At 43.3% G+C, this 17,632-nt stretch overlaps 1 protein-coding gene and 1 pseudogene across 1 annotated transcript in view; both read left to right on the forward strand.

Moving 5' to 3' along the window:
• Nucleotides 1–7,579: 7,579 nt before the first annotated feature.
• LOC100405135 (nuclear cap-binding protein subunit 3 pseudogene) lies at nt 7,580–9,949 on the forward strand (annotated as a pseudogene).
• LOC118146673 (uncharacterized) overlaps nt 9,949–17,632 on the forward strand; it is a 98,011-nt gene continuing 90,327 nt past the window's right edge. The window contains exon 1 of the mRNA XM_078346875.1: nt 9,949–10,010. Coding sequence (XP_078203001.1) covers nt 9,949–10,010 — 62 coding nt within the window. The remainder of the gene's footprint in view (nt 10,011–17,632) is intronic.

The following is a 17,632-nucleotide window of genomic DNA, read 5'->3' on the forward strand; positions in this document are numbered from 1 at the left end:
TACTAAAAATACAAAAAATTAGCTGGGCACAGTGGCACGTGCCTGTAATCCCAACTGCTCAGGAGGCTGAGGCAGGAGAGTTGCTGGAACCCAGGAGGCAGAGGTTGCCATGAGCCGACATCATACCACTGCACTCCAGCCTGGGCAACAGAGTGAGACCCCATCTCAAAAAAAAAAGAAAGAAAGAAAAAGAAAAGTAGGGGCCGGGTGCAGTGGCTCATGCCTGTAATCCCAGCACTTTGGGAGGCCGAGGTGGGTGGATCACGAGGTCAGGTGATCGAGACCATCCTGGTCAATGAGGTTAAACCCCGTCTCTACTAAAAATACAAAAATTAGCTGGGCCTGGTGGTGCGTGCCTGTAGTCCCAGCTACTCGAGAAGCTGAAGCAGGAGAATTGCTTGAACTCAGGAGGTGGAGGTTGCGGTGAGCCGAGATCGGGCCATTGCACTCCAGTCTGGGTAACAACAGTGAAACTCTGTCTCAAAAAAAATAAAATGAAAAATAAAATAAAGTTATAAAAACTTTGTAACTTAAATGTGTCCTGTGGTTTAGTTGTGCATTCTGAGAGAATTGCTATTTCTTACCCCCAAATTGCTCTTACTTGGAAGACTGTTGTCATCTTTTATTTTTATAGAATCTTAATATGTTTAGTTGGGAAGTGTCCCAGAAATCCTGAATAAAAGTAGAGCAAAATCAGAATTTTGGTAATTATTACTGAGCATAATATTGCTTTGAACTCAATACTTTTATATAAAGCATATAAAGTTGCAAAGAAATTTAACATATTCAAATATTTGAATACATTTTAATGTTTGTATAATCATGTTTTTATTCAATAAAAATGAAATTTCTCATTTAAATTTAAACTGTTTTGTGCTTTTTTTTAATAGTAAAGGAAGACTGGTGGCCCACCTTTGCTGATTTTAGACTTAAAACTGCTGCCTCACAAGCTTACACAAAAATTGCTGAGGGAGTGGGAATGGATTGCTTAAGGAGAGGGAGTTTTGCTCTTTCCAGGTGGGCCAGTTTCCTGGGCTCTCTGTGTTGCCTCCTTCTGGCTTCTTTCTTCCTTGCCCTCTCCCTGTGTGCCCCAGGAGGATCAGGGATCCTCACCCTCCTGAGGCCCAGTGGGGAAGAATGAACATGGCTGCTTCCAGGTTAACTGAAGCTGCCATTTGCCCAGCCTCTTCCATCCCAGCCCTGTCAGTGAGCCCAGGTCTGATGCAACTGTTGCAGGATTTCTGTAGTAGAGAACTCTGGAAGTATACTGGGCTGAAGTGGGATTTTCCCTCCCCACAGTACACTGAGCAATGGAGGGTGGTGAGGGGTGAGGCAGCCATGCTGCTGAATTCTGGTTGGCATTTCCCCCTTGTGTAAAATAGGGTGTTGGGGTAGGGCAGACTCTGCTTGGGTTTGCTTGTAAGATAAAGCTGGAGGAGAAGCACAGTTGTCCCATTGGATTATTTGAGCAAAAACTACCGTAAATAACTTCTTTGTCTTTTGTCAAATAAAATTGTTTTTGTTTTTGTTTTTAAGCAAAATAATAATAATAATAATAATAATAATTCTTGATGTGTATGCTCCTGACAACAGAGTAAAACCTGATAGAACTGCAAAGAGAAATAAATGAATCCACTGTTAGGTGGAGACCTCAATTCCCCTCTATCAGAAATGGACAGGTTCAGCAGGCAGAAAATCACTAAGCACGTAGTTGAACTCAACAGCACCATTACTAAGCTGGATATAATTGACATTTCCAGATTACTTCATCCAGCAGCAGAATAGCACACATTCTTCTCAAGCTCACATTCAACATTCACTAAGATAGACTGCATTCTGAACCCTAAAACACACCATAACAAACTGTAAAATAATAGAACTCATGCCATGCCTGCTCCCAGACAGCAATGGAATTATACTGAAAAACAACAACTGGAAAAATCCCCAAATACTTGGAGATTAAAAACCTACTTCTGTGGCCAGGCACAGTGGCTCATGCCTGTAATCCCAGCACTTTAGAAGGCCAAGATGGATGGATCACCTGAGATTGGGAGTTCAAGACCAGCCTGACCAACATGGAGAAACCCTGTCTACTAAAAATACAAAATTAGCCAGATATTGTGACATGAGCTTGTAATCTCAGCTACTCAAGAGGCTGAGGCAGGAGAATTGCTTGAACTCGAGAGGCAGAGTTTGCGGTGAGCCAAGATCATGCCATTGTACTCCAGCCTAGGCAACAAGAGCAAAATTCCATCTAAAAAAAAAGCTTCTAAATAACACATGGGTCAAAGAAAAAAAAATCTCAACAGGGTGTGGCATCTCACACCTGTAATCCCAGCACTTTGGAAGCCTGAGGTGGGCAGATCACTTGAAGCAAGGAGTTTGAGACCGGCCTGGCCAACATGGCAAAACCCCATCTCTACTAAGAATACAAAAATTAACTGGGCTTGGTGGCACACACCTGTAATCCCAGCTGCTTGGGAGACTGAGGCAAGAGAGTGGGCTTGAACTAGGGAGGCAGAGGTTGCAGTGAGCTGAGATCATGCCACTGCACTACAGCCTAGGTGACAGAACAAGACTGTCACAGGAAAAACAGAGAGAATGAAGACCTTTATGATGTTCCACTTCTGCTTAATGAGAAGTAAATATATTTTCTGTTCTTCGTGATTTTCATAATAGCATTTTCTTTTCTCCAGCTTACTTTATTGTAACAATACAAATATATAATAAATATAGCATATAAAATATGCTATTGAATAGTTTATATTATTGGTAAGGCTTCTGGTCAAAAGTAGACTATTAGTAGTTAAGTTTTGGGGAGGTCAAAAGTTATATGCACATTTTTGACTGTGTAAGGGATTGGCACCCCTACCCCCAACATTGTTTAAGGATCAACTGTATTTATAAATGTGCAACACATTTTTCTAAGATAAATACCTGTTTATGATGTGGCTTCAGGAAGGTACACGTACAAAAGTGTAGTGTACTGACAAATTGCCAACCCCAATTTTTTAAACATAAAATTACCTATAGGCCAGGTGCAATGGCTCACGCCTGTAATCCCAGCACTTCGGGAGGCTGAGGCGGGCAGATCACCTGAGGTCAGGAGTTCAAGACCAGCTGGCCAACATTGTGAAACCCCATCTCTACTAAAAATAAAAAATTAGCTGAGTGTGGTGCTGCCTGCCTGTAATCTCAGCTACTTAGGAGGCTGAAGCAGGAGAATTGCTTGAACCCAGGAGGCAGAGGTGGCAGCGAGTCAAGATTGTGTCATTGCACTCCAGCCTGGGTGACAGAGCAAGACTTTGTCTAAAAAAAAGAAATTGCCGGGCACAGTGGCTCACGCCTGTAATCCCAGCACTTTGGGAGGCCGAGGCAGGTGAATCACGAGGTCAAGAGATCAAGACCACCCTGGTCAACATGGTGAAACCCGATCTCTACTAAAAATACAAAAAATTAGCTGGGCATGGTGGTGCGTGCCTGTAATCCCAGCTACTCAGGAGGCTGAGGCAGAAGAATTCCCTGAACCCAGGAGGCGGAGGTTGCGGTAAGTCGAGATGGCACCATTGCACTCCAGCCTGGGTAACAAGAGTGAAACTCCGTCTCAAAAAAAAAAAAAGTTACCTGTAACATGTACTATTAACTTTATAAACATATCTCCACATCCAGTTATATACTGGACTTGAAATTCTGAAAAGCCTCTCTCATAAAAACCTGGAAACATTGGATAAAAATAAATAATATCATCACACATGTTATGGTGGTAATGATTTATTAGGTACTATTCCAAGGGCTTTATGTTCATTTAACTCTATGGAACTGATATTGTTATCATCATCATCCCCATTTTGCAGGGAAGAAACAATATGTTTTTCAAATTGAGCTTACTGAACAAAGTGAAGAAGAAACCACTAGGGCTGAAACCAAGCAGGAACTGGGCTGAAGAGCATGCTTGGAAGCCATGGACTGCACTGCAGAGCAGGAATTCAACCCAGGAATTAGAGAAGGCTTGGCCAATTCAAAGACCTGGTTCACTAGAGAATTAAAACTCTGGTGGCTCACGCCTATAATCCAAGCACTTTGGGAGGCCGAGGCGGGTGGATCACGAGGTCAAGAGATCGAGACCATCCTGGTCAACAAGGTGAAACACCATCTCTACTAAAAATACAAAAATTAGCTGGGCATGGTGGCATGTGCCTGTAGTCCCAGCTATTCAGGAGGCTGAGGCAGGAGAATCGCTTGAACCCAGGAGGTGGAAGTTGCAGTGAGCTGAGATCACGCCATTGAACTTCAGCCTGGGTAACAAGAGCGAAACTCAGTCTCAAAATAAGTAAATAAATAAATAGTAAAATAAAACTAAGACCAGCATAAAGTAGGACCTAAGACCTGTGCCTGAGACTGAGAACTATTTTTTCTTATTTTTTGAGATGGAGTTTCTCTCTGCTGCCCAGGCTGGGGAGAAATGGTGCATTCTCAGCTCACCACAACCTCCACCTCCTGGGTTCAAGCAATTCCTCCATCTTAGCCTCCCAAGTAGCTGGGATTACAGGCATATGCCACCACGTCCAGCTAATTTTTTGTGTTTTTAATACAGATGGGTTTCACCATGTTGGCCAGGATGGTCTTGATCTCTTGACCTCGTAATCCACTGGCCTCAGCCTCCCAAAGTGCTGGGATTACAGGCGTGAGATTGGGGACTTTTAAAGGGCTAAAACCTTATAAGATTTAAAGAATAAGGTCAAATCCATCCATGTCCAAGAAAACCTAGTGAGGAAATTTATCGTATGGCTTGTGTGATGAACTGCTATGGAAACGAGAATTTCAATAAAATGAAAAGATATGGTTTAATTTTTTAAACAAAAAACCTTTTATTTACGAAATTGATGATAAGCTGGCAACCTGCATAAAATGTTTTTTCACATTGTCATTTACCATGGGGGACAAAGATGTATCACCACATGACACACTATTTAAAGAAGTAAATCTTCGGATACATTTACTTCAAAGTTAATGGCTATTTTAAATTAAGAAGACAATTTAAGATATGCAGTTGAAGAAAGTACATAGATGCATCATTCTGTGGAGAATCATTTTTATTTCGATCAAAGAATAATTTTTATTTTTTTATTTAGAGTTTTTATTTTGTTGCTTTTCTTACTCTGACACCCAGGCTGGTGTGCAGTGGTGTGATCTCCACTCAATGCAAACTTGACTCCTCGGTTGAAGTGATTCTCATGCCTCAGCCTCCCAAGTAGCTGGAATTGCAGGTGCATGCCACCACGCCAGGCTAATTTTTGTATTTTCAGTAAAGACAGGGTTTCACCAGGCTGGTCAAACTGCTGACCATAAAGGATCTGCCTCCTTTGGCCTCCCAGAGTACTGGGATCACAGGCATGAGCCACTGCACCTGGCCAAAAGGTTTTTCTAATTAATAATTCTTTTTCAAGTCCAAGTCTTTTTTTTTTTTAGACAGAGTTTCAGTGTTGTTACCCAGACTGGAGTGCAATGGCATGATCTCGGCTCACCGCAACCTCTACCTCCTGGGTTCAAGCAATTCTCCTGCCTCAGCCTCCCGAGTAGCTGGGACTACAGGCACACACCACCATGCCCAGTTAATGTTTGTATTTTTAGTAGAGACGGGGTTTCATCTTGTTGACCAGGATGGTCTCGATCTCTTGACCTCAGGATCCACCCACCTCAGCCTCCCAAAGTGCTGGGTTTATAGGCGTGAGCCACCACACCCGGCCCCAACTCTTCTTATGCACATACTAAAAGTGAAGTGTAGTCGTTGTTCCTATACTGGCTCTGTTAGAAACTTCTGAAAAAAGTTACAGGCTGCCAGTTTCATATCAGTATTATCAAATGTTTTAAATAGAAAATTCGATTACATTTATTTCTTTAAATAAAAGGAGCTAATTATTACCTTTTCATCCAGTTTACAAAGTCAAAGCAAAAGGTTTGGAAGTATATTTTCTCAAAGGTGAAACATCTAACATTATTGTGAATGCTACTCTAAATTCAGCTTAAAAATGTACAGGGTTGAGCATAATGGTGCATGCCTGTAATCACACTACTCGGGAAGCTGAGGTAGGATTGCCAGAAGACTGAACCCTGGAAATCGAGGCTACAGTGAGCTGTGATTATATCACTGCACTCCAACCTGGGGTAACGGAGGGAGACCCTGTTTCAAAAACACCTGCCCCCCCACCCCCCAAAAAAACCACCTTTTTTTTTTGAGATGGAGTCACTCTGTTGCTCAGGCTGGAGTGCAGTGCAGTGCCATGATCTTGGCTCACTGCACTGCAACCTCCACCTCCCAGATTCAAGCAATTCTGCCTGCCTCAGCATCCCCAATAGCTAGAATTACAGGCACCACCTGCTACACACACTGCTAATTTTTATAATTTTTAGTGGACATGGGGTTTCGCCATGTTGGCCAGGCTGATCTTAAACTCCTGATATCAGGTGATTCACCCACCTCAGCCTCCCAAAGTGCTAGGATTACAGGCATGCACCACCACACCTGGCATATATGTGTGTGTGTGTGTGTGTCTGTGCATGTATACACACACATATATATACACAAAGCATATAACTACAAAAAATATTAATACAAAATATATATCAGAACTTCTACAAGTCAATTTTTAAAAATAAGACAACATAATAAGATAAATGGGCAAAGGAGATAAACCATTACAAAGTTAGAGGGTACAATGCACAAGCCCACCCCCATTTCTGACACCAATTACAGATGGTTTCCAAAAATCACACTCAGGTTTGATAATTTGCTAGAAGGACTCACCAAACATGCTGAGAGCTGTTATACTCACAGTTACAGATTACTACAGGAAAAAGATTCAAATCAACAGACTTTTAAAAACTTTGAAAGGAGCTGGGCACAGTGGCTCACACCTACAATCCCAGCACTTTGGGAGGCCAAGGTGGCAGATCACCTGATGTTGGGAATTTGAGACCAGCCTGATAAACATGGAGAAACCCCAACTTTACTAAAAATATAAAATTAGCTGGGCATTGTGGTGCATGCCTGTAATCCCAGCTACCAGGGAGGATAAGGCAGGAGAATTGCTTGAACCTGAGAGGTGGAGGCTGCAGTGAGCCAAGATCACACCATTGCACTCCATCTTGGGCAATAAGAGTGAAATTCCATCTTAAAAAAAAAAGAAAAAGAAAAAAAGAAGAAACTGAAAGGTTAAAATAAGGCTGGGTACAAAGGCTCACACCTGTAGTCCCATCACTTTGTGAGACAAAGGCAAGAGAATTGCTTGAGTCCAGGAGTTCAAGACCAGCCTGGGCTATGTAGCAAGATCCTGTTTCTAAAAAATTAAAAATTAAAAAAAATGGCCAGGTGTGGTGGTGTGCCTTTAGTCCCAGTTACTTGGGAGGCTAAGGCCGGAGGACTCCACTGCAGCCTGGGTGACAGAGTGAGACCCTGTCTTTGAAACATAAACAAGCAAAAAAATAGCATGCAACTTTACTAAGGTCTACTTTCAGTTCCCCCACCAGAGTGCTACAGTAGCACCTTTCTTGTTTGAGTCTGTACTGTCAGTCTGCAGCAATGGCAGCTGTGCAGGGCCCATGGCTCCTGTCCCCTGAGGCAGAGTCCATTGTAGACCGTGGTGAACTGGAGCCCATGGAGGTGGAGGAGGGTGAGCTAGAGATGATGCCGGTGCAGTGCTCGCTGAAGGAACTGACCTTGGACACAAGCAGAAGATATGAAAACAAGGCTGGCAGCTTCATCACTGGGATTGATGTCACCTCCAAGGAAGCAATTGAAAAGAAAGAACAGCAAGCCAAGCACTTCCATTTTTTATCAGAAGTAAACTTTGCCCAAAGAAATGTAGCCTTGCACTGGGACATGATGAAGGAAGCAATCCCCAAAGTGAGACTGGAAACAATCTATATTTGCAGAGTAGATGAGACGAGCACCCAAGATGTCTTTTCCTATTTTAAAGAATATCCTCGGCCAGGTGCAGTGGCTTACGCCTATAATCCCAGCACTTTGGGAGGCCAAGGCGGGTGGATCACAAGGTCAAGAGATCAAGACCATTCTGGCCAACATGGTGAAACCCCATCTCTACTAAAAATACAAAAAAAATTAGCCGGGTGTGGTGGCATGCTCCTGTGGTCACAGCTGCTCGAGAGGGTGAGGCAGAAGAATTGTTTGAACCCAGGAGATGGAGATTGCAGTGAGCCGAGATTGTGCTACTGCATTCCAGCCTGGTGACAGAGCAAGACTCCATCTCAAAAAAAAAAAAAAGGCCGGGCACGGTGGCTCAAGCCTGTAATCCCAGCACTTTGGGAGGCTCAGGCGGGTGGACCACAAGGTCAAGAGACCAAGACCATCCTGGTCAACATGGTGAAACCCAGTCTCTACTAAAAATACAAAAAATTAGCTGGGCATGGTGGCATGTGTCTGTAATCCCAGCTACTCAGGAGGCTGAGGCAGGAGAATTGCCTGAACCCAGGAGGCAGAGGTTGCGGTGAGCTGAAGATCGTACCATTGCACTCCAGCTTGGGTAACGAGTGAAATTCCATCTCAAAAAATAAAAAAAGAATTTCCTCCCACTCACATCGAATGGTTGGATGATACCTCCTATAATGTAGTTTGGCTGGATGAAATGACAGCTATGAGTCCTTATCAACATGAGCTCTCTGCCTGCACAGGATAAGAAATGAAGCAGGGATGCCAGTAAGGACAAGTCATCTAACAAAAGTAAAAAAAAAAAACAAGCAGAAAGACAGTTCAGTTGATGATGAACCTGAAGAAGGAGAGGTTGAAGATGGCAACTCAAGTGATGTAGAGTTGAATACGCTGTCTCAGGTAGAAGAGGAGTCTTTGTTAAGAAACGATCTTCGTCCCCCTAACAAACTTGCTAAAGGAAATAGAGTATTCATGAGATTTGCTACAAAAGATGACAAAAAGGAACTTGGAGCAGCCAGAAGTCAGTATTACATGAAATATGGGAATCCAAATTATGGAGGCATGAAAGAAATTCTTGGCAATTCACGGAAGTGAAGATATCAGCGGGACATGATCAAGAAGAGAGCCCTGATTGGCTTTGGCTTGACGTCATATAAACATTGACATTCTGGACTAGTGAATGTGCCTGAGGAACCTATTGAAGAGGAGGGAGAGGAGGAGGTGGAAGAGGAGGAAGAAGACCAGGACATGGATGCAGATGATGGAGTGGTGGTAGAGTACCACGAAGAGTTCTGGGAACAGAGCGTATCTAGACCATCCAGTGCCAGCAACTCAGACTCAGATGAAATGGACTATAATCTAGAACTGAAGATGACTTCCACTGCTTCACCAGAGAAAAGCATGAAAATGACTATGTATGCTGATTAAGTGGAATCTCAGTTGAATAACATTAGGAACTCCATGAGGGTACATAGCGTATCTTCAAGTAATATCAAAAACCAAATTGGTAAGAAACCACCACCTGAGAAATTTGCAGATGTCTGACATCTATTAGATGAAAAACACCAGCACTGGTGTCCACAGCCACCAGTCAGCAACACTAAATCAGATAAATGCCAGCAGTTAGGAAAAAGACCATATTCTCCAGAACAGGCTTTTAGTTGTAACCCAGTGGTTCGGAGAGAGCCCTCTTCTGATGTTCATAGGAGGCTAGGTATTACCAGGCAAGATATTAAAGGCCTCTACTCTGAAACTTGGGAGAAGAAATCAGGTAATTTTGGACTCATTTTGGATCTGCACCCAAGACCAAAGAAAAGAATATGAAGAACAGGGATCACAAGGCACCAGGCTGAGGAACACAACTCTGAGCTGCAAAGGGCATGGGTGGCTCTGATTAAGGAAAAAGAGCAGTCTTGCCAAAAGAAGAGCCAGTTAGATAACTCACTGTCTCTCCAGATTGAAGTTAGTCGAAAAACCAGCTCTGGTTCCGAGGCAGAGCCCTGATGCCCCTGGGGCCTGTGGCAACTGCCCTAAAGCCTGACATTCTGGCACGTGGTGGGGCACAGTAACAACCTCCGCAGCAGGAGCTGGAGCCCTCTAGCTCCTGCTCACACAGTCACCCTCAGCTCTTGCTGACCCAGCAATCCCATTACTGGGTATATATTCAATGGATTATAACTCGTTCTACTATAAGGACTCGTGCACACAAATGTTCATTGCAGCCCTGTTTACAATAGCAAAGTCCTGGAATCAACCCAAATGCCCATCGATGATAGACTGGACAGGGAAAATGTGGCACATATATACCATGGAATATTATGCAGCAATCAAAAACGATGAGTTCATGTCCTTTGTAGGGACATGGATGAATCTGGAGACCATCATTCTCCGCAAACTGACACAAGAACAGAAAATCAAACACCGCATGTTCTCACTTATAGGTGGGTGTTGAACAATGAGAACACATGGACACAGGGAGGGGAGCAGCACTACACACTGGGGTCTGTTGGGGAGAATAGGGGAGGAACTGTGGGGGTTGGGAAGTTGGGGAGAAATAGCATGGGGAGAAATGCCAGATATAGGTGAAGGGGTGAAAGGAAGCAAATCACACTGCCACGTGTGTACCTATGCAACTATCTTGCATGTTCTTCACATGTACCCCAAAACCTAAAATGCAATAAAAAATAATAAAAATAAAAAGAAAGAATGTGACACGTTTTCAAGGGCATCTCTATCTCGTTGCAGAGTTGTAATTCTGGGCCCTCGATTCTTTTCCCACCACCCTACAGGCTTTACCCTTTGAGAAAAAGGCAGCTCTCCAGATTTTGTAGACATTAAAAAAATATTTTTAACATTGTGTCTTTTAAAAGAAATGTTTTTACACAGTTCATCCAAAGAGCAGAGAACAGAACTTCTCATAATTGCCTTGGCCCTGACAGCTGTTACCAGCACCCTTTTACCAAGAAAAGTCAATTCCCAGGTGCTTATTGAACATCCTTCGAGGGGGTGGATGAGGGAAAGGGTCAGCTCACCCTTCTAGGGCCCTAGTGTGGAGGCAAATCTCATGGACCTGACCTCAGAGGCGCACTAGTGCTGCCAGGTTGAAAAGAGACATAGCGTTGATTCTGCTTCCATTCCATGCTGGGGATTGCTTATGTTAGGGACCTCTTACTTGCTGTCAGCCTGACATGAAGATCAGGTTCAGTGCTGTGGAATTTTTAGAAACAAAAAACTGTGACTTCTGGATTTGGGGTTGATTTTTATGCTAGGGATGGGATTATGGGTTAATGTTGAACAATTTCTAAGTCTGTATTATGTTTAAAACACAAATGATTTAAAAGTTTAAATTTTTCTATGTGGAAATTCTTCCTGTTGGCTAAAGGGGAAACTTAAGTGGTGTCTCCTTTTGTTCTGTTAAATATATATTTTATTCTTTGAAAAACAAAAAGAAAAGAAGAGATCTGTACTGTCGATGGCCCTACAGGTGATGTGGTCTGATAAGGAAAACATGGTTTCAAGTGCCTATGTGTTGGTACCCTTGGAGATTTAAACGATGGGTGAGGCAGCATTTCTGCCTTTAATCATTCAGAAACTATTTGGGGAGGGCAGGAAGAATGTCAGGGTAACTAACAAAAGAGGGCAGAAATGATAAACTGTCCTTTCACCGTGCAGCAAATCTCACAGCAAATTTGAAGAAGGCCTTAGAGGAATCATGGATGGACGTGTTCAAAGGTTTGCATCTAGTTTTTTAAAGTGGCTCACAAAGACCACAAGTGTAATCAGCCTTATTCATCATGATGAGGTATTCGATCAAAGCTCTTATGGAAGTAAAACTTGTTTCTTTTCTTTTCTTTCTTTTTTTTTTTTTGAGACACTTGTCCTTGTCTCCCAGGCTGGAGTGCAATGACATGATCTTGGCTCACTGCAACTTCCACCTCCCAGGTTCAAGTGATTCTTCTGCCTCAGCCTCCCAAGTAGCTGGGATTACAGGCTCCCACAACCATGCCCAGCTAAGTTTTGCATTTTTAGTAGAGATGGGGTTTCACCATGTTGGCCAGGCTGGTCTCAAACTCCTGATCTCAGGTGACCCGCACTCCTTGGCCTCCCAAAGTGCTGTTGGAATTACAGGCACCAGCCACTGCACCCAGCCATAAAACTTGTTTCTAGAAAATGATTTTAAATATTATGCCAATCTTCTCACAATGCCACTTTTAAAAATAGGTAAGTAGTCAGAATATTTTTAAGGTTTCTTTAGAAATCATTACATAACATTGTTATTTAACTTCACTCTAAGAGCAGCCTATAATCACTAACAATTTTCAGATTTTGACTCCTAAGGATTTAAAATGCCAAATGTGGCTGTGTGTGGTGACTCATGCCTGTAGTCCCAGCAATTTGGGAGGCCCAGGTAGGAGGATCACTTGAGCCCAGGAGTTCAAAACTAGCCTGGGCAACATGGAAACATCTCATCACAGCACTTTGGGAGGCCAAGGCAGGCAGATCACCTAATTTCAGGAGTTCAAGACCAGCGTGGTCATCATGGCAAAACCTTGTCTCTACAAAAATACAAAAATTAGCTGGGTGTGTTGGTGGCACCTATAATCCCAGCTACCTGGGAAGATGAGGCAGGAAAATCACTTGAACCCAGGAGGCAGAGGTTACAGTGAGCCAAGATCATGCCACTGTACTCCAGCCTGGGTGACATACTCTCAAAAAAGAAAAAATTAGCTGGGCATGGTGGCATGCACCTGTGGTCCCAGCTACTCGGGAGGTGGAGGTGGGAGGATCACTTGAGCCCTGAAAGTCAAGGCTGCAGTGAACTGGGATGGCACTACTGTACTCCAGCTTGGGTAACAGAGTGAGACCACTCCATATATGACCCCTCCCCAAAAGTAAGTTGAATGCAACCCTGTCTACTGACTTTATGTAAATGAGGAAAAACTTCATATTTCCAAGCAACATGTATCCATGTCTCGTTAGCATAACATTCATCCCACTTTTTGCTGAATTCAGTGGGCTTTCCACTTCATTTTTCTAGATTGAAAGCTCACAGATTTTGGTATTTGTCGCCCTTGACTATATTGGCAAGTAGAAAGACCTCCTGCAAATTAGTAATTTGCCACACAATAAGAAAATTAAGCAAAAGCAAATGCTTTCAAAATGCATTGGAAAAAATTATCAATGAATGCTGTGTAGTTATGAAAGTAAAATATAGCATCAGATACATTCTGGTAGAGAGACCTGTGACCACAGATAAACAACTTAAGCATCTTTCTGTCATCTTTGTAGGAAAGAAAATGTGTTCACGTTCCTAATGCTGAGAAACTAAATATTCTAGTATTGACTTAGAATCATGGGCTGCAATTCATTTTACGGAGGGGACTCAAGATGGCGCTGTGAGAACAACCCAGGATTGGAGCCCGCGTTGAATTCGCAAACGGTGAGTCAGTGCTGCATTTCCAGACTGATCTTTGTTGCCCACAGAACGGGGAAACTCCCAGGTATAAAAAGACACGGGACGCCAGGCAGTAGGTCTGCCTGGCGAAGCCGGCAGCCGGGGCGGCGGCGGCCGGCCCTACCCAGCAATCCCCACAGGGCGCGCTTGTCCGGGTGCCTTGTTGAACCGGCAACCTGAGACTTGAGAGGGCTGGACTTGAGACTGAACGAGACTTGCACAGTAGCCCAGCCCAGGGGATTGCAGGGACAGATCGTTTGGGATACCCAGTGGGACGAACAAAACCGCGATTTCAAACTATCCCGGGCAGACTGTCCGAGACGCTCTGTGGGGGAGGGGCGTCCACCACTACGGAGGCAACCTGCCCCAACTGATATACACGCCCACTGCTGAGGCAGCCAGCCGTTGCCGAGGCAACCCGCCCCAACTGAGATACACGCCCACTGCTGACGCAGCCAGCCGTTGCCGAGGCAACCCGTCCCTACTGAGATACACGCCCACTGCTGACGCAGCCTGCCGTTGCTGAGGCAACACGCTACAACGAAGAGACTCCGCCGCAGGGCGTGGCGGAGACCACAGCAGAGCCGGCAGGAACAGCGCAAATCACACAACAGCAGGGCGGAGCCTCGGCAGCCAAACAGTGGCTAGTCTGCCTTTGAGCTGGGCAGAACACCTGATCAGACATCCAAAAATAAAGCCCAAACCCCTCAACACAGAGCATTTGAGAAAAAAACAGGGTTGTTTAATGAGCTGTGTTGCAGCAGAATCAAACATAGCAGCCTAACAGCCCTGAATGAACAACAGAGTGCACAGCTCAGCAATTAAACCCCTATAAAGTACAAACTGTCTCCTCAAGCAGCTCCCTGACCCCTCTATATCCAAAAGACTGTCATTAGGCAGGCATCATCCTGGGACAAAGAGAGCAGAAAAAGAAACTGGTAGCATCCCTCGCTGTGCCACGGCTACTAGAGGTGCACCCCAGACAAGCAGGGTCTGGAACGGACCTCAACAGTCATACAGCGAAGGGGCTAGACTGGTAGAAGGAAAACCAAGCAACAGAAATACTTCATCATCAACATTCTGGGTGTCCACTCAGAGACCCAAACGAAAAGTCAGCAACTACGCAGACGACCAGCGGACAAATCCACAAAGATGGGAAGAAACCAGCGCAAAAAGGAGGAAAACACCCGAAACCAGAACACATCGCCTCCTAGAAAGGACCAAAACTCCTCACCAGCAAGGGAACAAAGCTGGACGGAGAATGACTGTGACGAAATGACGGAATTAGACTTCAGAAGATGGATAATGAGAAACTTTGGTGAGCTAAAAGATCATGTATTAAATCAATGCAAAGAAACTAAGAACCTTGAAAAAAGATTTGAAAAAAGATTCGAGGAAATGATAACAAGAATGGATACCTTAGAGAGGAATATGAATGAATTAAAGGAGCTGAAAAACACAATACGAGAACTTCGCGAAGCAAATGCAAGTTTCAATAGCCGAATTGACCAAGCAGAAGAAAGAATATCTGAAGTCGAAGACCAACTCAATGAAATAAAACGAGAAACCAAGATCAGAGAAAAAAGCGCAAAAAGGAATGAACAAAGTCTCCAAGAAATGTGGGACTATGTGAAAAGACCTAACCTACGTTTGATAGGTGTACCAGAAGGGGACGAAGAGAATGAATCCCAGCTGGAAAATACTCTTCAGGACATCATCCAGGAAAATTTCCCCCACCTAGCAAGACAAGCCAACACTCAATTGCAGGAAATACAGAGAACACCACAAAGATATTCCGCAAGAAGAGCAACCCCAAGGCACATAATCGTCAGATTCAACAGGGTTGAAATAAAGGAGACAATACTAAGGGCAGCCAGAGAGAAAGGTCGGGTCACCCACAAAGGGAAGCCCATCAGACTCACAGCAGATCTCTCGGCAGAAACACTACAAGCCAGAAGAGAGTGGGGGCCAATATTCAACATTCTTAAAGAAAAGAACTTTCAACCCAGAATTTCATATCCAGCCAAACTGAGCTTCAGAAGTGAAGGAAGAATAAAATCCTTTGCGAACAAGCAAGTACTCAGAGATTTTGTCACCACCAGGCCTGCTTTACAAGAGCTCCTAAAAGAGGCACTACACATAGAAAGGATCAATCAGTACCAGCCATTCCAAAATCACACTGAATGCTAAAGAGCTTCAACATAATGAAGAATCTACAACAACTAACAGGCAAAACAGCCACTTAGAATCAAAATGGCAGTATCAAATTCACACATAACAATATTAACCCTAAATGTAAATGGACTAAATGCACCAATCAAAAGACACAGACTGGCAAATTGGATAAAAATCCAAAACCCATCAGTGTGCTGTATCCAGGAAACCCATCTCACATGCAAGGATACACAAAGGCTCAAAATAAAGGGATGGAGGAAGATTTACCAAGCTAATGGAAAGCAAAAAAAAGCAGGAGTTGCAATTTTCATCTCTGATAAAATAGACTTTAAAGCAACAAAGATCAAAAGAGACAAAGAAGGCCATTACATAATGGTAAAAGGATCGATACAACAAGAAGAGCTAACGATCCTAAACATATATGGACCCAACACAGGAGCACCCAGATACATAAGGCAAGTTCTTAATGACTTACAGAAGGACTTAGACTCCCACACAATAATAGTGGGAGACTTTAACACTCCACTGTCAATACTAGACAGATCAACCAGACAGAAAATCAACAAGGATACCCAGGGCTTGAACTCAGACCTGGAGCAAGCAAACCTGGTGGACATTTACAGAACTCTCCACCCCAAATCCACAGAATACACATTCTTCTCAGCACCACATCACACCTACTCTAAAATTGACCACATAATTGGAAGTAAAGCACTGCTCAACAAATGCAAAACAACTGAAATCATAACAAACAGCCTCTCAGACCATAATGCAATCAAGTTAGAACTCAGAATTCAGAAACCGACCCAGAACCGCACAGCTTCATGGAAACTGAACAACTGGCTCTTGAATGTTGACTGGGTAAACAACGAAATGAAGGCAGAAATAAAGAAGTTCTTCGAAACCAACGAGAATGAAGACACAACGTGCCAGAACCTCTGGGACACATTTAAAGCAGTCTCTAGAGGAAAGTATATAGCAATAAGTGCCCATATGAGGAGAATGGAGAGATCCAAAATTGACACCCTATCGTCAAAATTGAAAGAGCTAGAGGAGCAAGATCAAAAAAACTCAAAACCCAGCAGAAGACAAGAAATTACTAAGATCAGAGCTGAGCTGAAGGAGATTGAGACACGAAAAACCCTTCAAAAAATCAATAAATCCAAGAGATGGTTTTTTGAAAAGATCAACAAAATAGACAGACCACTAGCCAGATTGATTAAAAATAAAAGAGAGAACAACCAAATAGATGCAATAAAAAATGATAAAGGGGAAATCACCACAGATTCCACAGAAATTCAAACCATCATCAAAGAATATTACAAACAACTCTATGCACATAAACTAGTAAACCTGGAAGAAATGGATAAATTCCTGGACTCCTGTGTCCTCCCAAGCCTAAACCAGGAGGAAGCTGAAACTATGAATAGACCAATAACAAGGTCTGAAGTCGAGGCAGCAATTAAGAGCCTACCTCACAAAAAAAGTCCAGGTGCAGATGGGTTCACAGCCGAATACTACCAGACACACAAGGAGGAGCTGGTACCATTCCTTCTAAAACTATTTCAAACAATCCAAAAAGAGGGAATCCTTCCCAAATCATTTTATGAGACCAACATCATCCTGATACCAAAACCCGGCAGAGACCCAACGAGAAAAGAAAACTTCAGGCCAATATCCATGATGAACATAGATGCAAAAATCTTCAATAAAATATTGGCAAGCCGATTGCAACAGCAAATCAAAAAACTTATTCATCATGATCAAGTAGGATTCATCCCAGGGATGCAAGGCTGGTTCAACATACGCAAGTCTATAAATGTAATTCACCACATAAACAGAACCAAAAACAAAAACCACATGATTATCTCAATTGACGCAGAGAAGGCATTTGACAAAATTCAACAGCCCTTTATGCTAAAAACCCTCAATAAACTCGGTATCGATGGAACGTATCTCAAAGTAATAAAAGCTATTTATGACAAACCAACAGCCAATATCATACTGAATGGGCAAAAACTGGAAGCATTCCCTTTGAAATCTGGCACTAGACAAGG

The sequence above is a fragment of the Callithrix jacchus genome, chromosome 13 (assembly GCF_049354715.1).
Source record: "Callithrix jacchus isolate 240 chromosome 13, calJac240_pri, whole genome shotgun sequence".
Taxonomy (NCBI): Eukaryota; Metazoa; Chordata; class Mammalia; order Primates; family Cebidae; genus Callithrix; species Callithrix jacchus.